Source organism: Oryctolagus cuniculus, chromosome 1, assembly GCF_964237555.1.
Source record: "Oryctolagus cuniculus chromosome 1, mOryCun1.1, whole genome shotgun sequence".
NCBI lineage: Eukaryota > Metazoa > Chordata > Mammalia > Lagomorpha > Leporidae > Oryctolagus > Oryctolagus cuniculus.
In genome coordinates this window covers 5577616-5593548 of record NC_091432.1, presented here as the reverse complement: position 1 = coordinate 5593548, position 15933 = coordinate 5577616, and the positions used below count along the sequence as shown (strand labels likewise).

General features: G+C 67.4%; 1 protein-coding gene across 4 annotated transcripts; it reads left to right on the top strand.

Annotated features, from left to right (window-relative positions):
• Positions 1-7669: 7669 nt before the first annotated feature.
• KLC2 (kinesin light chain 2) lies at positions 7670-15500 on the top strand. Of its 4 annotated transcripts, none has more exons than XM_051841492.2 (16): positions 7670-7844; positions 8462-8700; positions 10674-10904; positions 10991-11060; positions 11929-12151; positions 12303-12390; positions 12502-12603; positions 12692-12865; positions 12978-13077; positions 13277-13326; positions 13419-13486; positions 13829-13937; positions 14019-14174; positions 14231-14373; positions 14527-14584; positions 14714-15500. In XM_051841492.2, exons 2-16 carry the CDS (start codon positions 8473-8475, stop codon positions 14795-14797), a joined length of 1884 nt encoding a protein of 627 aa, XP_051697452.1. In that variant the 5' UTR covers positions 7670-7844; positions 8462-8472; the 3' UTR covers positions 14798-15500. The 4 variants fall into 4 exon arrangements, with proteins under 4 accessions (XP_051697452.1, XP_051697451.1, XP_069924299.1 ...); XM_051841491.2 differs by having other exon boundaries at positions 8426-8700; XM_070068198.1 differs by having other exon boundaries at positions 7672-7844; positions 14249-14373.
• The last annotated feature ends 433 nt before the right edge of the window (positions 15501-15933 follow it).

The following is a 15933-nucleotide window of genomic DNA, read 5'->3' as shown; positions in this document are numbered from 1 at the left end:
GCCGATGAAGGGCGAGGCCAAAATCGTTGCCTGTGCAGATGGAGGGGGCGGCTGGGGGACATTCAGTGTGTTTTCCTGCCCGCCACTCACCGTGGAGATGGGAAACGGCCGTGGCCTGGGTTCCCCCAGCAGGCGTGCCCAGCGGTGAAGGCTTGGGCGTCCTTGTCCTGCGGGCGGCCAAGTAGCGGAGCTGTCGCTGGCCTAGCAGAGAGGCTGTGGGCCTGCGTGGCCTCCCTGAGCCTGGAAGATGGGAGTGATGGCCGCCACCCCAGGGGGAGAAGCCAGCACAGCTGCAGAAGTGGCCCAGAAAGAACCAGGGCTCCCTGTGCGTGAGCGGCACTGAGCAAGGGTCCGTGGGGCCGCCAGTGAGCAGGGCGACGGGCAGAGGGAGGAGCTGGGAGGCCGGGAGCTGCGGGCCCGCGCAGGATCTGGAAGCAACAGCACAGGTGGGCGGGGAGGTGAGGGTGCAGGTGAGGAGGAGCCGGGTCTCGACGCCTGCCTCCCCTGGCCTCCACCTGCCAGGCTGGCCCTGCTCCCTGAGGGCAAGGCACCTCCCAGGAACGGCCCGTCTCCCACTCCCTTCGGGCATCTCTCTCAGTGCCAAGGTCACCGGGGACCTGGGCTGCCCAGACCCTCCTTCCTGGCCTCCCTTCCGGCCCCGGCAGAACTCATGGCCTGGTGCCCACGTCACCAAACCTGGCCTGGCGGTGTGAACCGGACCCCCCAGTCCTGGAACCCCCAGCCCTGTGCTCTCCCGCCCGGCGCCCGATCCTCAGCAGGCCCCACAGCCCCTCCCTTCCAGAGCGTCCAGACCCAGTGGTCCGGCGCCCTGTTCTGCCGTGACTTTCCCGCTGGCTGCAGTCTCCTGCAGGACAGGGTTCTGCGTCCACCCTGTTCTTCCTGTGTTTCTGTCCACACCGTGCCAGAGCGCGTGGCCAAGGGCAGCTCGTGTTAACACTGACCCAAACTGTCCAGTGGCTTCCCGATCCCTAGGAACAGTAACCAAACCCTCGCGCTAAGCTCCACAGTCTGCCTGGACCCGACTCCCAGCGCCTGCTTCATCCCACTCCTCTCCCTCTCCCCTCCCCCGCTGGCTCTCAGACACCAGGCATTCCTGCTTCCGGGCCTTTGCATGAGCCGGTCATCCTGCTCTGCTACCCCCCGCCCTCATTCTAGGCCAGGCCTAGACTCTCCTCTCTGCCCCTTTTCTGCCTCTCCTCGGCACTTGGCATTTAATCATTCATTGTTTGTCTCGCACTGAAACGTAAGATCCAAGAACGGGAACGCCCGCCCCGCCATATCCTTGGCGCCCAGGGTGCTGCTTGGCCCGTCGTACACAGCAGATACTTGCTGACAGGCTGCCGGAAGGCGGTCCCTAAACCACATGTGCCACTCCAAGCGCTGTCCACGCCTCAGCCCGAGGCCACCTGCCTTTCCTCCCGGGCCCTGGGTGACAGGATGGACGTGGATGGACGTGGCCGAGGGCTGTGTGGCAAGGGCTCCCAGGACCCCAGGCGCAAGGCAGCTCGGGAAGGCTTTGACTTGGGCCTTGACACGGCTCTGCACAGTCCCTGAGAGCCACGGCCAGACCAGGGCAGAACTGTCCCAGGGCCACCAGAGGCTTTCTCTAAGGCCCAGGGCTGGCATGTGGTGCCAAAGGCGGAGGGACGGTATTTTACCTGCACATCAACTTAAGACTGCCTTTTTTTTTTTTTTAAGGTTTATTTATTTGAAAGATAAAGAGCTTCCATCTGCTGGTTCACTCTCCAGATGGCCACAATAGCCAGGGCCGCATGAGGCCAAAGCCAGACCCATCCAAGTCTCCAGTGTGGGTGCAGGGGCCCAAGCATTTGGACCATCTGCTGTGGCTTCCCCAGGAGCATTAGCAGGGAGCTGGATTGGAAGTGGAGCAGCCGGGACTCGAACCGGCGCCCATGTGGATGACCGTGTCCCAGGCGTGACTGAACCCACTGAACCATAATGCTAACCGCTGAACTGCTTTGTCTTTTTAATTTCAGTCGCTTCTTGGCTGCTTTTTTTTTTTTTTTTTTTTTTTTTGACAGGCAGAGTTAGACAGTGAGAGAGAGGGAAAAAAGTCTTCCTTCCGTTGTTCACCCCTCAAATGGCTGCCGTGGCCGGTGCAGTGCACTGCGCCGATCCAAAGCCAGAAGCCAGGTACTTCCTCGGGGTCTCCCATGCGGGTGCAGTGCTTGGGCCATCCTCCATTGCCTTCCGGGGCCACAACAGAGAGCTGGACTGGAAGAGGAGCAACTGGGACAGAAACCGGTGCCCTGACCGGGACTAGAACCTGGGGTGCCGGCACTGCAGGCGGAAGATTAGCCTAGTGAGCCGCGGCGCTGGCCTAGCTTCTTGGCTTTGACATAGCTCTGTGTGCCCATCCCCAGTGTGGTCTCAGTGGCATGTCACGTGCAGGAGTCAGCAGTGACACATCGCTGCTACCTGGAGTCCGTGCCGCGCACAGGTTGCCTTTGCCGCCCCCCGCCCCCGCCCCGTGTCCCTTTTCCCTCCAGAATCCCATTCAGGATGCTCACTTACCTGTGTGTGTGTGTGGCAGAGATGCAGGGAGAGGGAGAGACGGGGGGCGGGGGCACCCATCCGTTAGTTCGCTCCCTGGGTGCCCACAATGGCTGAGGCTTCGCCAGCCTGAAGTCGGGAGCTGGGAGCCCGGTCCAGGTCTCCCATGGCGGGGGCAGGACCCCAGCTCCTGGAGCCATCACCACTGACCCCCAGGATCTGCATGGTGGGAAGGCAGGACCAAAGCTAGACGCAAACCCCGTCGTTCCCACGTGGGACGAGGGGTCTTCACCACCAGGGCCCATACCAGCCCCGGGAGCCCGTTCCTCCACCTGGCCCATCTGAGTCGCCATCGCAGCGGCATTCACTTCCCGCCAGGTTAGCTCCCACGCTAGGCACTGCTGATACAGGGGGGCACGGCAGCTGGAAGGTCAGCCCGGAGCAGGCGCCAGCGTGAGAGTGTGCAGAGGAGCACGGGCAAGGGGCTGTGCAGGTGGATGCTCTGGGCGCAGGAAGCAGCGAGCCACACACGAGAGGGAGCCCGAAGCGCCCTGGGACCGCCCGTGGCTCAGCGTGGCTGAAAAGGCCCCGAGGCCCTCGTGGCCGCGGTTGCCTCCACCGTGTGCGGAGCAAGGGCCGTGCGCTTCGTGCTGCGAGGCCGGAGCCGGAAAAGGGCTTCAGCCGAGAGCGAGGGTGGCATTCAGGCAGCTGGCTCTGCCACGACACGTGGAGGACACGGGCCTGGCCCTCGGCCCCGGAGGTGAGCAGGAACGAGCACACATGAGCGATGAGCACAAGGACCCAGGGGAGGGCAGAGAAGTGGGCGGGCCCCAAGAGCGGATTAAGACAAAACCCACAGGTTTGGCAGGTTAGAAATGGGACGGCAAGAGGCAGGAGGGCAGGCGCTGTGGCATAGCCGGCAAAGCCCCACCCGCAACACGGCATCCCACAGGGGCGCCGGTCTGAGTCCCGGCTGCTCCACTTCCAGTCCAGCTCCCTGCACTGCCACTGCACTCGGGGAGGCAGCGGAAGGTGGCCCAGTGCTTGGACCTCTGCCATCCAGGAGACAAATGGAGCTCCAGCCAGGGCCAGGGTGGCCATTTGGGGAGTGGACCAGCGGATGAATGGAAGATGGCTCTGCCTCTCCCTCTCTGTAACTCAAATAAATAAAGCCTTTTTAAAGGGGGGGGGGGCGTTGAGGACAGGGACTGGCCAGCAGCCCTGCGAGACGGGCAGGTGGTGGGGCGTTCTGCGGGAGATTTGGGTAGGGGATGGCAAGCCGGGTGAGGACAGAGGGTGTGCGTTCTACTCCAACTTGGAGGTGACCGTCTGGGTGTGCACGGGGCTCAGACGAGGGGTGGACACGGGGGCTTCCTCTGGAGGTGGGAGAGCCAGCCCAGAGCAGGGCTGACCTCTCTCCTGACCCCGTGGGCACCTGCTGCGCGCTCTGCTGATTGCGCTTTCTCTCCGGCCACCCTGTGTGTCCCCCCCTCCCCCTCCCCAGCACAGGGTCTGTCCGCCAGCCTGGCTAGGAACAGTGTCTGTTAGGCACGAGGCAAGCTGCCGAAACCCCACACCATTTATTCGGTCTCTTGTGACCAGCAAGGTGGGTTTTGAGAAACCCTTTGTGCAGATGGGCAAACAGATGAAGTGACCACGCATGCCTAGAAAGCACGCCGCTGGCAAACGGGCAAGGCTGGCTTTGAACCCCCGAAGCCTGAGCAGGACGAGGGACCCTGCCAGCCAGGCTGGGACACGGCAGGGAGGGAGGCTGCGGCTTCGCCACGCGGCTGCCAGGACAGCGACCGAGAGCCGCCCTGCGTGGACGCCGCGCAGACTTGGTGTGTGCCCCGGCGGCAGGAAGAGCGGCCGTCACGGGTGTCCTCAGGAAGGGGGAAGTCGTGGCCTTGGAGGAGCTGCCAGCCTTGTGGGAGAGCAGCTGCCACTTGGGGGACGGGGGGGGGGTGAGACCCTCAGAGAAAGCGCCCCCCACACACCGCAGAGGAGGGAGTGGAAGAGAGCGGGTCCCAGGGGGCAGGTGCTTCTGGGAACCCGGAGCGGAGAGGCGGTTTTCCGGGAGCAAGAACAACGCCCCCGGTTGGGGCGGGGGTGGGGCTGCCCTTATTCTCCACTGAGCACCCATCGGCAGCCTGGCAGGGGCCCAGAAGAGCGGGGTGCAGCACCAGTCCCTCCCCTCGGGAGACAGGGCACACAGAGTGATCCTCAGAGACAAGCCAGGGCCTGAGAAGGAGGAGCACTTGCAAGGTCAAGCACCAGGAGCGAGATAAGAGGCTGGGGGGGCAGCCTCCCCCAGCCCGGGGCACATGCGGTGCAAAGCAGGGCCAGCGGCCTGCCTGCGGGAGAGCGAGGAGCCTCCGGAGCCATACTCGGAGACTGCAGCTCCCTCTGTTCCCCTGGGAAAGGGTGGTTGAAGGGGGCGCTCCCTGCCTTGCCTGGGGCTGGGCCGGCCTCTGGTTCCAGGTGGTGGCTGTGTGTGTGTGTGTGTGTGTGAGAGAGAGAGAGAGAGAGAGAGAGAGAGGGGCCTTTCTCTCTGGGTCTCCGTGTCCTCGGCTGTAACACGGAGTTCGGAACAGCGGCTGTCAACGTGCAGACAGTGCCCGGGACGCACCCTGGCTGGCCCCAGAGATCCCACAAACCTCGCTAAGCGCAAAGGCGCCCTGGGCTGCAGAGGCCACTTCCTCCGGCCAGCAAGACCAGCCAGCGGGTGGGGAGTGCGGTCCCGTCGATGGGGTCTCTGCACATGGCGGCTTCTGCAAGACAGGGCCAGTGTGAGGGCCGAGGGACGGCAGACCCCAAATGCAAAAGGCCTCAACCATTCGGGCCCCAACCTTGGGGTGAGCTGAGGGGCTGACAGCGGCCGAGATGGAGACGGGCTCAGCACTGAGGCAGTGACAGAGGCGGGGGACGCGAGAAGCTGGCGACAGCAGGCGCTTCCGGGGAGGGGAGCCTGAAGCCCGGGACAGTGCCCAGGGAGAGAACTACACCTCCCTGCAACGTTTTAAGAGATGGATTTATTTGAAAGACAAGCTTGCAGAGAAGGAGAGAGGAGGAGCTCTTCCATCCCCTAGTTCACTCCCCAGTGGCCGTGACAGCCAAGACCCTGGAACTCCATGGGGGGGCTCCACGTGGGTGGCGCCTGCTGCTGCTTTCCTGGAGGGTTAGCAGGGAGCTGGATCAGTACGGGAGCAGCCAGGCTGGGAGCAGCCAGGCTGGGACTGAAGCTCGCGGGGGTGCCCGCTTTGTGCAGTGGCATAGCCTGAGCTACAGCTCTGGCCCGGGCACGCCTTTTGAATGTTGCACCAAAATGAAAGTTTCAATCCCAGTAGCACCCCCTTATCTGTAGGGGCAGCACCCCCTTATCTGTAGGGGCGCATCCCAGAGGGGGCCTGCAGCCACTGAAGGTATCAAACCCTATCTGTATGTTCCCCCTCTGGATACATTCCTATAACAAAGTTAATTTCTTTTTTGAAATTTATTTGAAAGGCAGAGTTACAGAGAGGCAGAGGTAGGGAAAGAGAGAAGAGAGAGAGAGAGAGAGAGAGAGAGAGAGAGAGAGAGAGAGAGAAAGTCTTCCATCCACTGGTTCACTCCTGAAGTGGCTGCAACAGCTGGAGCTGCACCAATTTGAAGCCAGGAGCCAGGTGCTTCCTCCAGGTCTCCCACGCGGGTGCAGGGCCCAAGCACTTGGGCCATCCTCCACTGCTGTCCCAGGTGCATTAGCAGGGAGCTGAATCAGAAGTGGAGCAGCCGGGACTCAAACTGGTGCTCACAAAGGACGCTGGCACTGCAGGCAGCTGGTTAACTCCCTGCGCCACAGTGCCGGCCCCTAAAGTCTAATTTCTAAATTAGGCACAGTAAGGGGTTAACCGGCAGAGGAAATGTAACGCTTTCGTGTGTAAGTTATTTGAAACGTACGAGCTGTGTATTTCTAGGATTTTCTATTCAGGAACTTTGGGCTGCAGCTGACTTGGGGCCCCCTGAAGCCTTGGGAGGCAAAACCGCGGGAAAAGAGGGGGGTTGCCCTGTCTCCAGGCCCCAGGCCCGGGCTGGGGGTGTGGGCATGACCCGGCCCGGCTGGCAGCAAGCTCCCTGAGGGAGCACCCGCTGTGCTGCGCAGCTCACTCCCTGGCGGGGGCCCCGGGGCCCCATGCAGAGTGGCAGGTCCAGAGCAGGCCCCCAGCCACAGAGAGGGGTCAGGATGGGGAAGGGTCAGACCAGCCAGAGAGAGCAGTCACCACCTCCAAGTGCCTCCATTGGCTGAAAGGAGCCGAGTGCTTCCCAACACAGCTGCAGCCGTAAGGGCTGGGTGGGGCGGCCGAGGGAGACCTTCCTGCCCCTGGTATCCAGGGGAATGGGAGCCCCGAATCCTGAGGATACCCCAGACCCCTGGCGCACAGCCTCGGTCCCTTGGGGTGGCCATCCTGCTGTCACCGCCTAGTCCCACCTCCTAGAAGCAGTGGCAGCAGGGACGGGTGGACACCGACCCAGGGTTGGTTTTTCGAGGGGCAGAGAGCCCCCACCTGCTGGTTCTCTCCCCAAACGCTCACAAGGGCTGGGTGAAGTAGGGGCCAGAGCTCAGTCCAGTGGCAGGAACCCAACACGGGCCATGGCCACTGCCTCCCAGGGCCTGCACCAGTGGGGAGCAGGAGGCAGGCATCCAATGCAAGGACGCCTGGACGCCCTAACCACCAGGCTAACCACCCCTCCCCCTGCCGGAACGAATGGATGCTACTGCACCCCCACCCCCGGGAGTCACCCTGGGAGTGACAAGACAGATCCTGGCCTCCATCAGCCGCAGCACGTGCTGTGGTGCACACGCCCCAGCGCAGACGTGGTCAGCCCCAGAGGAGCCCAGAGCACCGACACACACCCCGAAGCGCCCACTGGGGGCCCGGCCTCCTCCCGTCGTCCTCGCTGGCCGCCGCGTGGGGCGCGTTCGGGCTCAGGGCCCCCGGAGTAGGTCCACGCCTGGCCGAGGACCTCGCGGGCGGCCCCGGGCGAAGCCCCGCCCCTCCAGCCCCGCCCCGGGCTAAGCCCCGCCCCCGGCGAAGCCCAGCCCCGCCCCCGAGCAGCGCCCGCCGGCTCCTTTAAGGCGGCGCGCGGCGGAGAGGCGCCGGTTTCGCCCCCTCCGACGCCAGCGAGGTAGCAGCTTCACCTTTAAGGCGGCGCGGGGACTGCTGGGAAAGCCGGCGGGATGGAGGCTGCGGGGCCGGCTCCTGGCTGCGGGTCCCGGTAAAGCGCGGCGGGAGCCGAACCAGAGCGGCAGCCGGGCCCGAGCAGGAGGCAAGGTCGGCGCGGGCCGACCGGCCGAGAGAGGGGCTCCGGCTTCCCAGGGGAGGGCGCCGCGGACCGGCCTGGGGGAGGGGTCGTCGTGGGCGCGGCCTGTGGGAGGAGCGGGCGGCCCACCGTGAGGGGCGCGGTCCCGGGGGCTCGGCCTGTGGGGGGGTCGGCCGCCGGGGGCTCGGCCTGGTGGGGGGGGGTCGGCCGGCCTGCGGGAGTCGGGACCCCTGGACCAGCGGTTCAGCGGGCTCGGCCTGCCTGTTGGGGAGTGGGCTGCCGGGGGCCTGGGGCTCCCGCACGGGAGTGAAGCCCCCACCGCGACCCCCGTCGCGCGTGTCGCTGCGCCCTACCCTAAGGGGGTCTTCTGGGAAGCCCGGAGCCTGGGCCGCCCAAGCCGGGGGTCCGGCCTCGCCGCCGGCCACACCGCATTGCGTCTCCCCGGCCGACACGGGCCGGGCGCGCCCCCTGTAGGCTGAGCGCGGGCCGCGAGAGGGCCGTGGGCCGGGGGCCCAGGGCGCCCCCCGGGACCCAGGCGTCCGGGGACCGCCGGTGCTTACCTAACCCGCGGGGGACGGCGGTGTGGCCGCAGGCCCGGCGCCCGCCCGCCCGCCCCGCACCTCCCCAGGCGGCGCGACCATGGCCACGATGGTGATCCCGCGGGAGGAGAAGCTGAGCCAGGACGAGATCGTGCTGGGCACCAAGGCCGTCATCCAGGGACTCGAGACCCTGCGCGGGGAGCACCGCGCGCTGCTGGCGCCCCTGGCCGCGCCCGAGGCCGGCGAGGCCGAGCCCGGCTCGCAGGAGCGCTGCGTCCTGCTGCGCCGCTCGCTGGAGGCCATCGAGCTGGGGCTGGGGGAGGCACAGGTAGGTGGCCGCGCGGGGCGGGGCCCGGAAATGTCCGCTGGGGAGAGGAGTACTTTGGAGACCCCAGCCCCTCCCCCAGGACACCCTGGTCACCGCCCCCCCCCAGTTCCGATCCTGGCTCCCCTCTAGCCAACAGACTGGGCAGGAAGGGAGAAGGAGACCGTGGCGCTCATTGACAGGTTAACCAAGTGCCCCTGCTGGGCCAGGCCCTGTGTGGGACTGGGCAGGGTCCCCCACATCCCTGCCCAGTCCCACAGGGCAGCCGGAAACACAGATGCGGGCAATTGTATCCAATCCGTGGGGAGCTTTCAAAGACCAGGGTCGGTGGCAGCTTGTAGTCCTGGTCAAACACGATTCCCCGGGGCCTAGCAAGACCAGTGTCCAGCAAGGGGAGGGAGGAGCAGCATGTGCAGGGTCCTGAGGTCAGAAAGACCCCCCGGGGTGGGGCGGGGCGGGGGAGGAGCCAGAGCAGGCCTTGCTGGTGTGGGTTTTAGTCTCAGGCTCAGGCCTGTGCAGGGTTGGACGGCGTGTGGAGCTGAGACGCAGGGAGTGAAGCACGGGTCCGAGTAGGAGCAGGTAGCCAGTGGTGAGGAGGCCAGCGCTGGCCCTCCGCTGGGAGATGGCCACGAGCGCCGAGACCAGCGCCAGGACGGGGTCCACGAGCGCATTTGAGAGTCTGGGGGCTCAGGGGTTCTCTCTCCGCCTCCCAGAGGGGGCTCCGGGCAGACGCGGGCTGCCGAGGCCTGTGCGCCCTCCGCCACCCTGGGCAGGCTGTGTCACCTTGGCCCCGTGTCTGCTACCAGGCTGCTCAGGGAGCTTGTCTGAAGCGAGCGGCTGTGAAGACGCCTGGCCCCCCTTTGCTGTCCTGCACGGCCTGGCCTTCTCGGGGGGCCACGTGGTGTTGGCTCATCCCCTGCCAGTTGGCTGTCAGGTCGGAGATGACCACGGGGGCCTAACTCCTGGCGGTGCACACGGGGACAGGACGGCGCAGAGGACGTGGGCACCGAGACTGGGTGGGGCTGAAGCCAGGGGCAGGCGGGACCGGGAAGAGGGGCCTCTCTGCAGAAAAACCCTGGACCGTGAAGGCTGGAGAAAGGAGCGGGAGCCGAGGCCAGGGCCCCAGGCGACACGAGCCTGGGAGCTCAGAGCTGGGGAGGGGACAGCGTCAGACGGAGGCCCGGATGGAGAGGGGACAGCATCAGATGGAGGCCCGGATGGAGAGGGGACAGCGTCAGATGGAGGCCTGGATGGAGAGGGGACAGCGTCAGATGGAGGCCTGGCTGGGGAGGGGACAGCGTCAGACGGAGGCCTGGCTGGGGAGGGGACAGCGTCAGACGGAGGCCCGGATGGAGAGGGGACAGCGTCAGACGGAGGCCCGGATGGAGAGGGGACAGCGTCAGATGGAGGCCTGGCTGGGGAGGGGACGGTGTGAGATGGAGGCCTGGATGGAGAGAGGGGACAGCGTCAGATGGAGGCCTGGATGGAGAGAGGGGACAGCGTCAGACGGAGGCCTGGGTGGGGAGGGGACGGCGTCAGATGGGGGCCTCTGCCAAGGTGCCGCAGGCCCCCGCGGCGTTGGGACGTGCTGCCCTCCCCTACCTGGGCGCCCCAGAAAGCAGGGGCCGCTGTGGACGCACAGCACAAGCCAGGATGGCCTTCAGCATCTCAGGGTTCTTTGGCCACTGCTGGCCCTGGGCAGGGACGCTGCGACCCTCGAGAGAGATGGACGGTCACTCGGGAGCACGGCACCCGGCCAGCCCTCCTCCAGGGTCCTCCTGACCCCAGAAGGAAGCAGTCAGGGACCCCCCACCTCCTGCGTTTGAGCCTTGGACTGGGATTGTTTGGGGTGTCGAGGGGAAGCTCCTTGAGGGTGGGAGACCCAAGGCCTGAGGCCCCGCAGCTCCGGCCGGGCAGAACCAGGCCCGGCGCTTCCTGGAGAGCCGCGCTGACGCCTGTCCCGGCCGCCTGCACAGGTGATCCTGGCGCTGTCGAGCCACCTGGGGGCCGTGGAGTCGGAGAAGCAGAAGCTGCGGGCTCAGGTGCGGCGCCTGGTGCAGGAGAACCAGTGGCTGCGGGAGGAGCTGGCGGGGACGCAGCAGAAGCTGCAGCGCAGTGAGCAGGCCGTGGCCCAGCTGGAGGAGGAGAAGCAGCACCTGCTGTTCATGAGCCAGATCCGCAAGCTGGACGAGGACGCCGCGCCCAGCGTGAGCCCCGTGGGGAGTGGGCGGGCGGGCAGCACGGAGCCCCCGCGCCCGCCCCGCCCCGCCCTCACACGCTGTCTGCCCCCCAGGAGGAGAAGGGGGATGCCCCCAAAGACTCTCTGGACGACCTGTTCCCCAACGAGGACGAGCAGAGCCCGGGTGCGCTTGGGCAGTGGCTCTGCATGAACTCCTGGGCCGCGGGACCCCGAGGGCACAGGGAGCAGGGCCGAGCAGCCGGGGTCTTTCCTGCCTCTGACTGGCGTGTCCCAGCGTGCTGGAGCTCCCGGGGTGGGGGGGTCTCCACGGTGCTCCCCTCTCCCTGCTGGAGCTCCCGGGGGTGGGGGTCTCCACAGTGCTCCCCTCTCCCTGCTGGAGCTCCCGGGGGGGTGGGGGTCTCCACAGTGCTCCCCTCTCCCTGCTGGAGCTCCCGGGGGTGGGGGTCTCCACAGTGCTCCCCCCTCCCTGCTGGACCTCCTGGGGGGGTGGGGGTCTCCACAGTGCTCCCCCCTCCCTGCTGGAGCTCCTGGGGGGGTGGGGGTCTCCACAGTGCCCCTCTCTCCCTGTTGGAGCTCCTGGGGGGTGGGGGTCCCCACAGTGCTCCCCTCTCCCTGCCTCCCGGCCCCCGCCCCTCTGAGGAGTACACATCCAGGTAAAAGCGCTGCAGAGCCAGGCCTGGCTTCCTGTCCTGCGGTGTGTGTCACCAGCCCCTGTGTGCGCCCGGGAGTTCCCCCTCTCCCAGCCTGCTCTGTTTGGAGCACAGGTACTCAGCCGCTGTGGGCCAGGCCGCACGGGCTGTCTCCTGGCGCTGAGCATGCCGCAGGTGCAGACCTGAGGCTGAGAGGCTAGGCACTAGCGGTGGGACACACAGCTTCCGCCCAGTTTCCTGTGGGTAACCAGACCTACTCTCCAAATAGGGAAACTGAGGCAGAGTGGCTCGTGGCTTGCCCAGGGCCACGTGTCAGGTGGGGCAAAGCCATTGGCCAGCCCGGCGGGCAGGTGGTACATCTGATCTGTCCTGACCCCGCAGCCCCCAGCCCTGGAGCAGGGGATGTGGCCACCCAGCATGGGGGCTATGAAATCCCGGCACGACTCCGCACGCTGCACAACCTGGTGATCCAGTACGCGTCGCAGGGCCGCTATGAGGTGGCCGTGCCGCTCTGCAAGCAGGCACTCGAGGACCTGGAGAAGACGTCGGGCCACGACCACCCTGACGTGGCCACCATGCTGAACATCCTGGCGCTGGTCTACCGGTGAGGGCCCAGGGTCCTGAGTGGGAGGCGGACGCCCTGCGAGGCGAGCTGCCCGGAGTGCCCGAGCGCCTGGAGGACAGGGGCTGCCCAGGCCCACTCCCGCGCAGCCTGGGGTTGGACGGTGATCCTGACCGTGCCCACCTGCTCCCAGGGACCAGAACAAGTACAAGGAGGCCGCCCACTTGCTCAATGACGCCCTGGCCATCCGTGAGAAGACCCTGGGCAAGGACCACCCCGCCGTGAGTGAGGGTCGGGTCAGGAGGGGCCGCCTCCCATCCCCTGCAGCTCCTGGGTCCCCGCGTCCCTGCCCAGCGGGGCCCTGCGTGAGGAGCCTCCGTCCCCGCGCCTAGGTGGCCGCGACGTTGAACAACCTGGCAGTTCTCTACGGCAAGCGGGGCAAGTACAAGGAGGCCGAGCCGCTGTGCAAACGGGCGCTGGAGATCCGCGAGAAGGTGGGCGCAGGGCGCCGCGGGGCTGGCGAGCAGGGCAGGCAGGGGGCCCGCAGCCCCCGCCCAGCCGCCGGCTCCCTCCCCCCCGCAGGTCCTGGGCAAGTTCCACCCCGACGTGGCGAAGCAGCTCAGCAACCTGGCCTTGCTGTGCCAGAACCAGGGCAAGGCGCAGGAGGTGGAGCACTACTACCGGCGGGCGCTGGAGATCTACGCCGCGCGCCTCGGGCCCGACGACCCCAACGTGGCCAAGACCAAGAACAACCTGGTGCCTCGGGGCGAGGGGCTGGCGGCCGGGCGGGGGCGGGGGCGGGGAGAGGGAGGAGCCTGGGCTCCCCCGCCCCCCGCCGCTCACACCGCCCGCACGCTCGGCCCCGCAGGCGTCCTGCTACCTGAAGCAGGGCAAGTACCAGGACGCCGAGACCCTGTACAAGGAGATCCTCACGCGCGCGCACGAGAAGGAGTTCGGCTCCGTCAACGGTGAGCCCCTGGCGTCCGGCCCTGGACGCCCTGTGCCCCGGGACACAAGCCCCGGCCACACGCCTGTGCCTCGCTCGTCCGTCCAGCGTCCGAGATGGGTGGAGTCTGTTTCCTGGCCGTTCGACAAAGCCGTACCCGGTCCCCCCGCAACCAGGAGAGGCCTGTGTGGCAGGCTGGTGACGGCGTCCTTTCTCCCCAGGGGACAACAAGCCCATCTGGATGCACGCAGAGGAGCGAGAGGAGAGCAAGGTAGATGCAGGCCGGGCGGGCAGGTGTCAGGGAGGGGTGAGGCTGCGCGTGGGAGGAGCCTTCTCCCACCTCCCTGGCCTGCCTTCCCACAGGATAAGCGCCGGGACAGCGCCCCCTACGGGGAGTACGGCAGCTGGTACAAGGCCTGTAAAGTGGACAGGTGAGGGGCCGGGGCCGGCCGGGCGGGGCTGCTGGTGGAGTTGGTGGCAGCGGAATGGCATTGGGTCACCCTGAAACCGCTCCTCTCTGCCGGCTCCCCTGTCCCAGGGAGGTTTTCTGCACTGGCCGCCTGTCGCCCCGGGTCCTGCAGCTTCCGCAGCCCGTGGCAGCGTCCCACGAGGGCCCTGGGGTCAGGACAGCTCTGGGGTGACTCCCTGAGGACCGCAGAAGCCGGGGGGCCTAGCACAAAGCTCGCCACCCAGCGGGGGCTAGTGTGGGCTGGGTGCCGGGGGCCTGGGTTCAGGGAACACGGAGTCTGAGGTGTCCGGCCACCCCACCGCAGCCCCACGGTCAACACCACCCTGCGCAGCTTGGGAGCCCTGTACCGGCGCCAGGGCAAGCTGGAGGCCGCACACACGCTGGAGGACTGTGCCGACCGCAGCCGCAAGCAGGTGGGGCTCCTCGCGAGGGCGGACAGGCGCGTGGGCCTGCGTCTTCCAGCCGGGGCCTGATGCCCCCTGCCCCTCCCCCAGGGCCTGGACCCCGCGAGCCAGACCAAGGTGGTGGAGCTGCTGAAAGACGGCGGTAGCGGGCGGGGAGACCGCCGCGGCCGGGATGTGGCCGGGGGGGCCGGGCCTCGCGCGGAGTCGGACCTCGAGGAGGCAGGGCCTGCGGCCGAGTGGAGCGGGGTGAGTCTGGGGCTGGGGGGCCGGGAGCCGGCGCAGCCGGCGCAGCCTGGAGACAGCCTGGTGCTGTGCCGCAGGACGGCAGCGGCTCCCTGCGGCGCAGCGGCTCCTTCGGGAAGCTCCGCGAAGCCCTGAGGCGGAGCAGCGAGATGCTGGTGAAGAAGCTGCAGGGGGGTGGCCCCCAGGAACCGCCCAACCCCAGGTGAGCCCCTAACCGAGCGAGCCCCTCAGGACCACCCTGCTAAGCCCCTTGAGCCCCTGCCACCCGCCCAGGCCCCACCCCCGGCGCCAGGGCGGCTCCCCTCCCCCACCCTGCCCCAGCTCCCCCGCAGACCAGGGCGCCCTCTTCCCTCAGGATGAAGCGGGCCAGCTCCCTCAACTTCCTCAACAAGAGCGTGGAGGAGCCAGCCCAGGTAGGGGCGGGTGGCCGTCTGTGCCCCGGGCGCGTCCCTGCCCGCCTGCTCGGGCCTGTGCGACGGTGGGTGCCAGCGTGCACGCAGCCCTGACCCGCAGGAGCTCACCAGGGCCCCCTCTGTCCGCAGCCTGGCGGCGCGGGGCTCTCTGACAGCCGCACCCTCAGCTCCAGTTCCATGGACCTCTCCCGACGGAGCTCCCTCGTGGGCTAAGCCTGAAGGGGCAGCCAGTTGCCAGAGCCGCCCCCCGGCACAGCCCCAGCGCTCGCATGGGCCCGCTGCTCGTCCCGCCTGCCCAGCCCCAGGACCCCTGTCTTTTCTGTTCAATCTCAGGGTAACCTCCCCGCGTCGTCCCAGCCTGAGCCCTGGAGGCCGGCCTGGCTGCCCAGCGCTGCCCCGTATTTATTCTCTCCAGCAGAGCCCCTTGCCAGGCCCGTGGGAGGGGCTGGCTGCTCGCCTCGCCCAGATCCGGAGCCCGGAACACTAAGCCCCGCCCTCCCCCGGCCGTTGCTTCTGTATATAGAGAAATAAGTTATTGGCCGCGCCCCTGCCCTCCGTCCCGGTACTCCCGGCCCTTCTCTAGTGGTACCGCCCAGGCCTTAATCACCCCCATCGCGCGCGGAGTATCTCCCGCGAGCGGCGCCGCCCCGCAGGGCTCCCTGACCTGCTCCCGCCCCTCCCGGCCTCCAGGGGACGCCACCAGCTCGCCATCGCCCGGTGTCCCGGGACGGAGAGCCCGGAGCCCTCCTCGCCCGCCGGCCCCGCGCCGCGCCCGGCCTTATGCACTGCCCCGCCGGGGCGCCGCCTCCGCGCCTGCAGCTTCCCGCCGGGGCCGGAGGGCTCCCCAGCTGGGGTGGGGTGAGGCGGTCGCGCCATTTTCAGATGTAACTGGAGAAATAAAGACGTTTGAATCTGTGCTGGGCTTGTTTTGAGACGGAGGCCGCGGGTGCCCCAGGCTGGGATGGGTGGGAGAGGCTGCGCGTGTCTCCCACGGGGGCCAGGCCCTCTGCCCCAGCCCAGTTGTGGGGGGCGCTGCTCGGCTCGGGGTTTCTTCGAGAGCCTTCGCTCCTTCGCCCCAGACGGCCCGGTCTTTAACGAGATCGGCCGTCCTCGGGTTTGACCTTGAGCGAGTTTCCCGAGCCCCGGTTTTTTTTTTCCACCTATAAAACTAGTGTGAGGACATCCTCCTGGGCCCGTGGCTGTGCGTGAGGAGCTCTGACTAGTGCATGACCGGCGCCACCTTCCCACGCAGAGCTCCCAACCTGGGAGCCGAAGAGGGAGAAGGCGGGTGCGCCAGCCCGAGCCGTCCTCGGCCCGCGGCTACCAGGAAGCGGACTACAAGCTCCAGA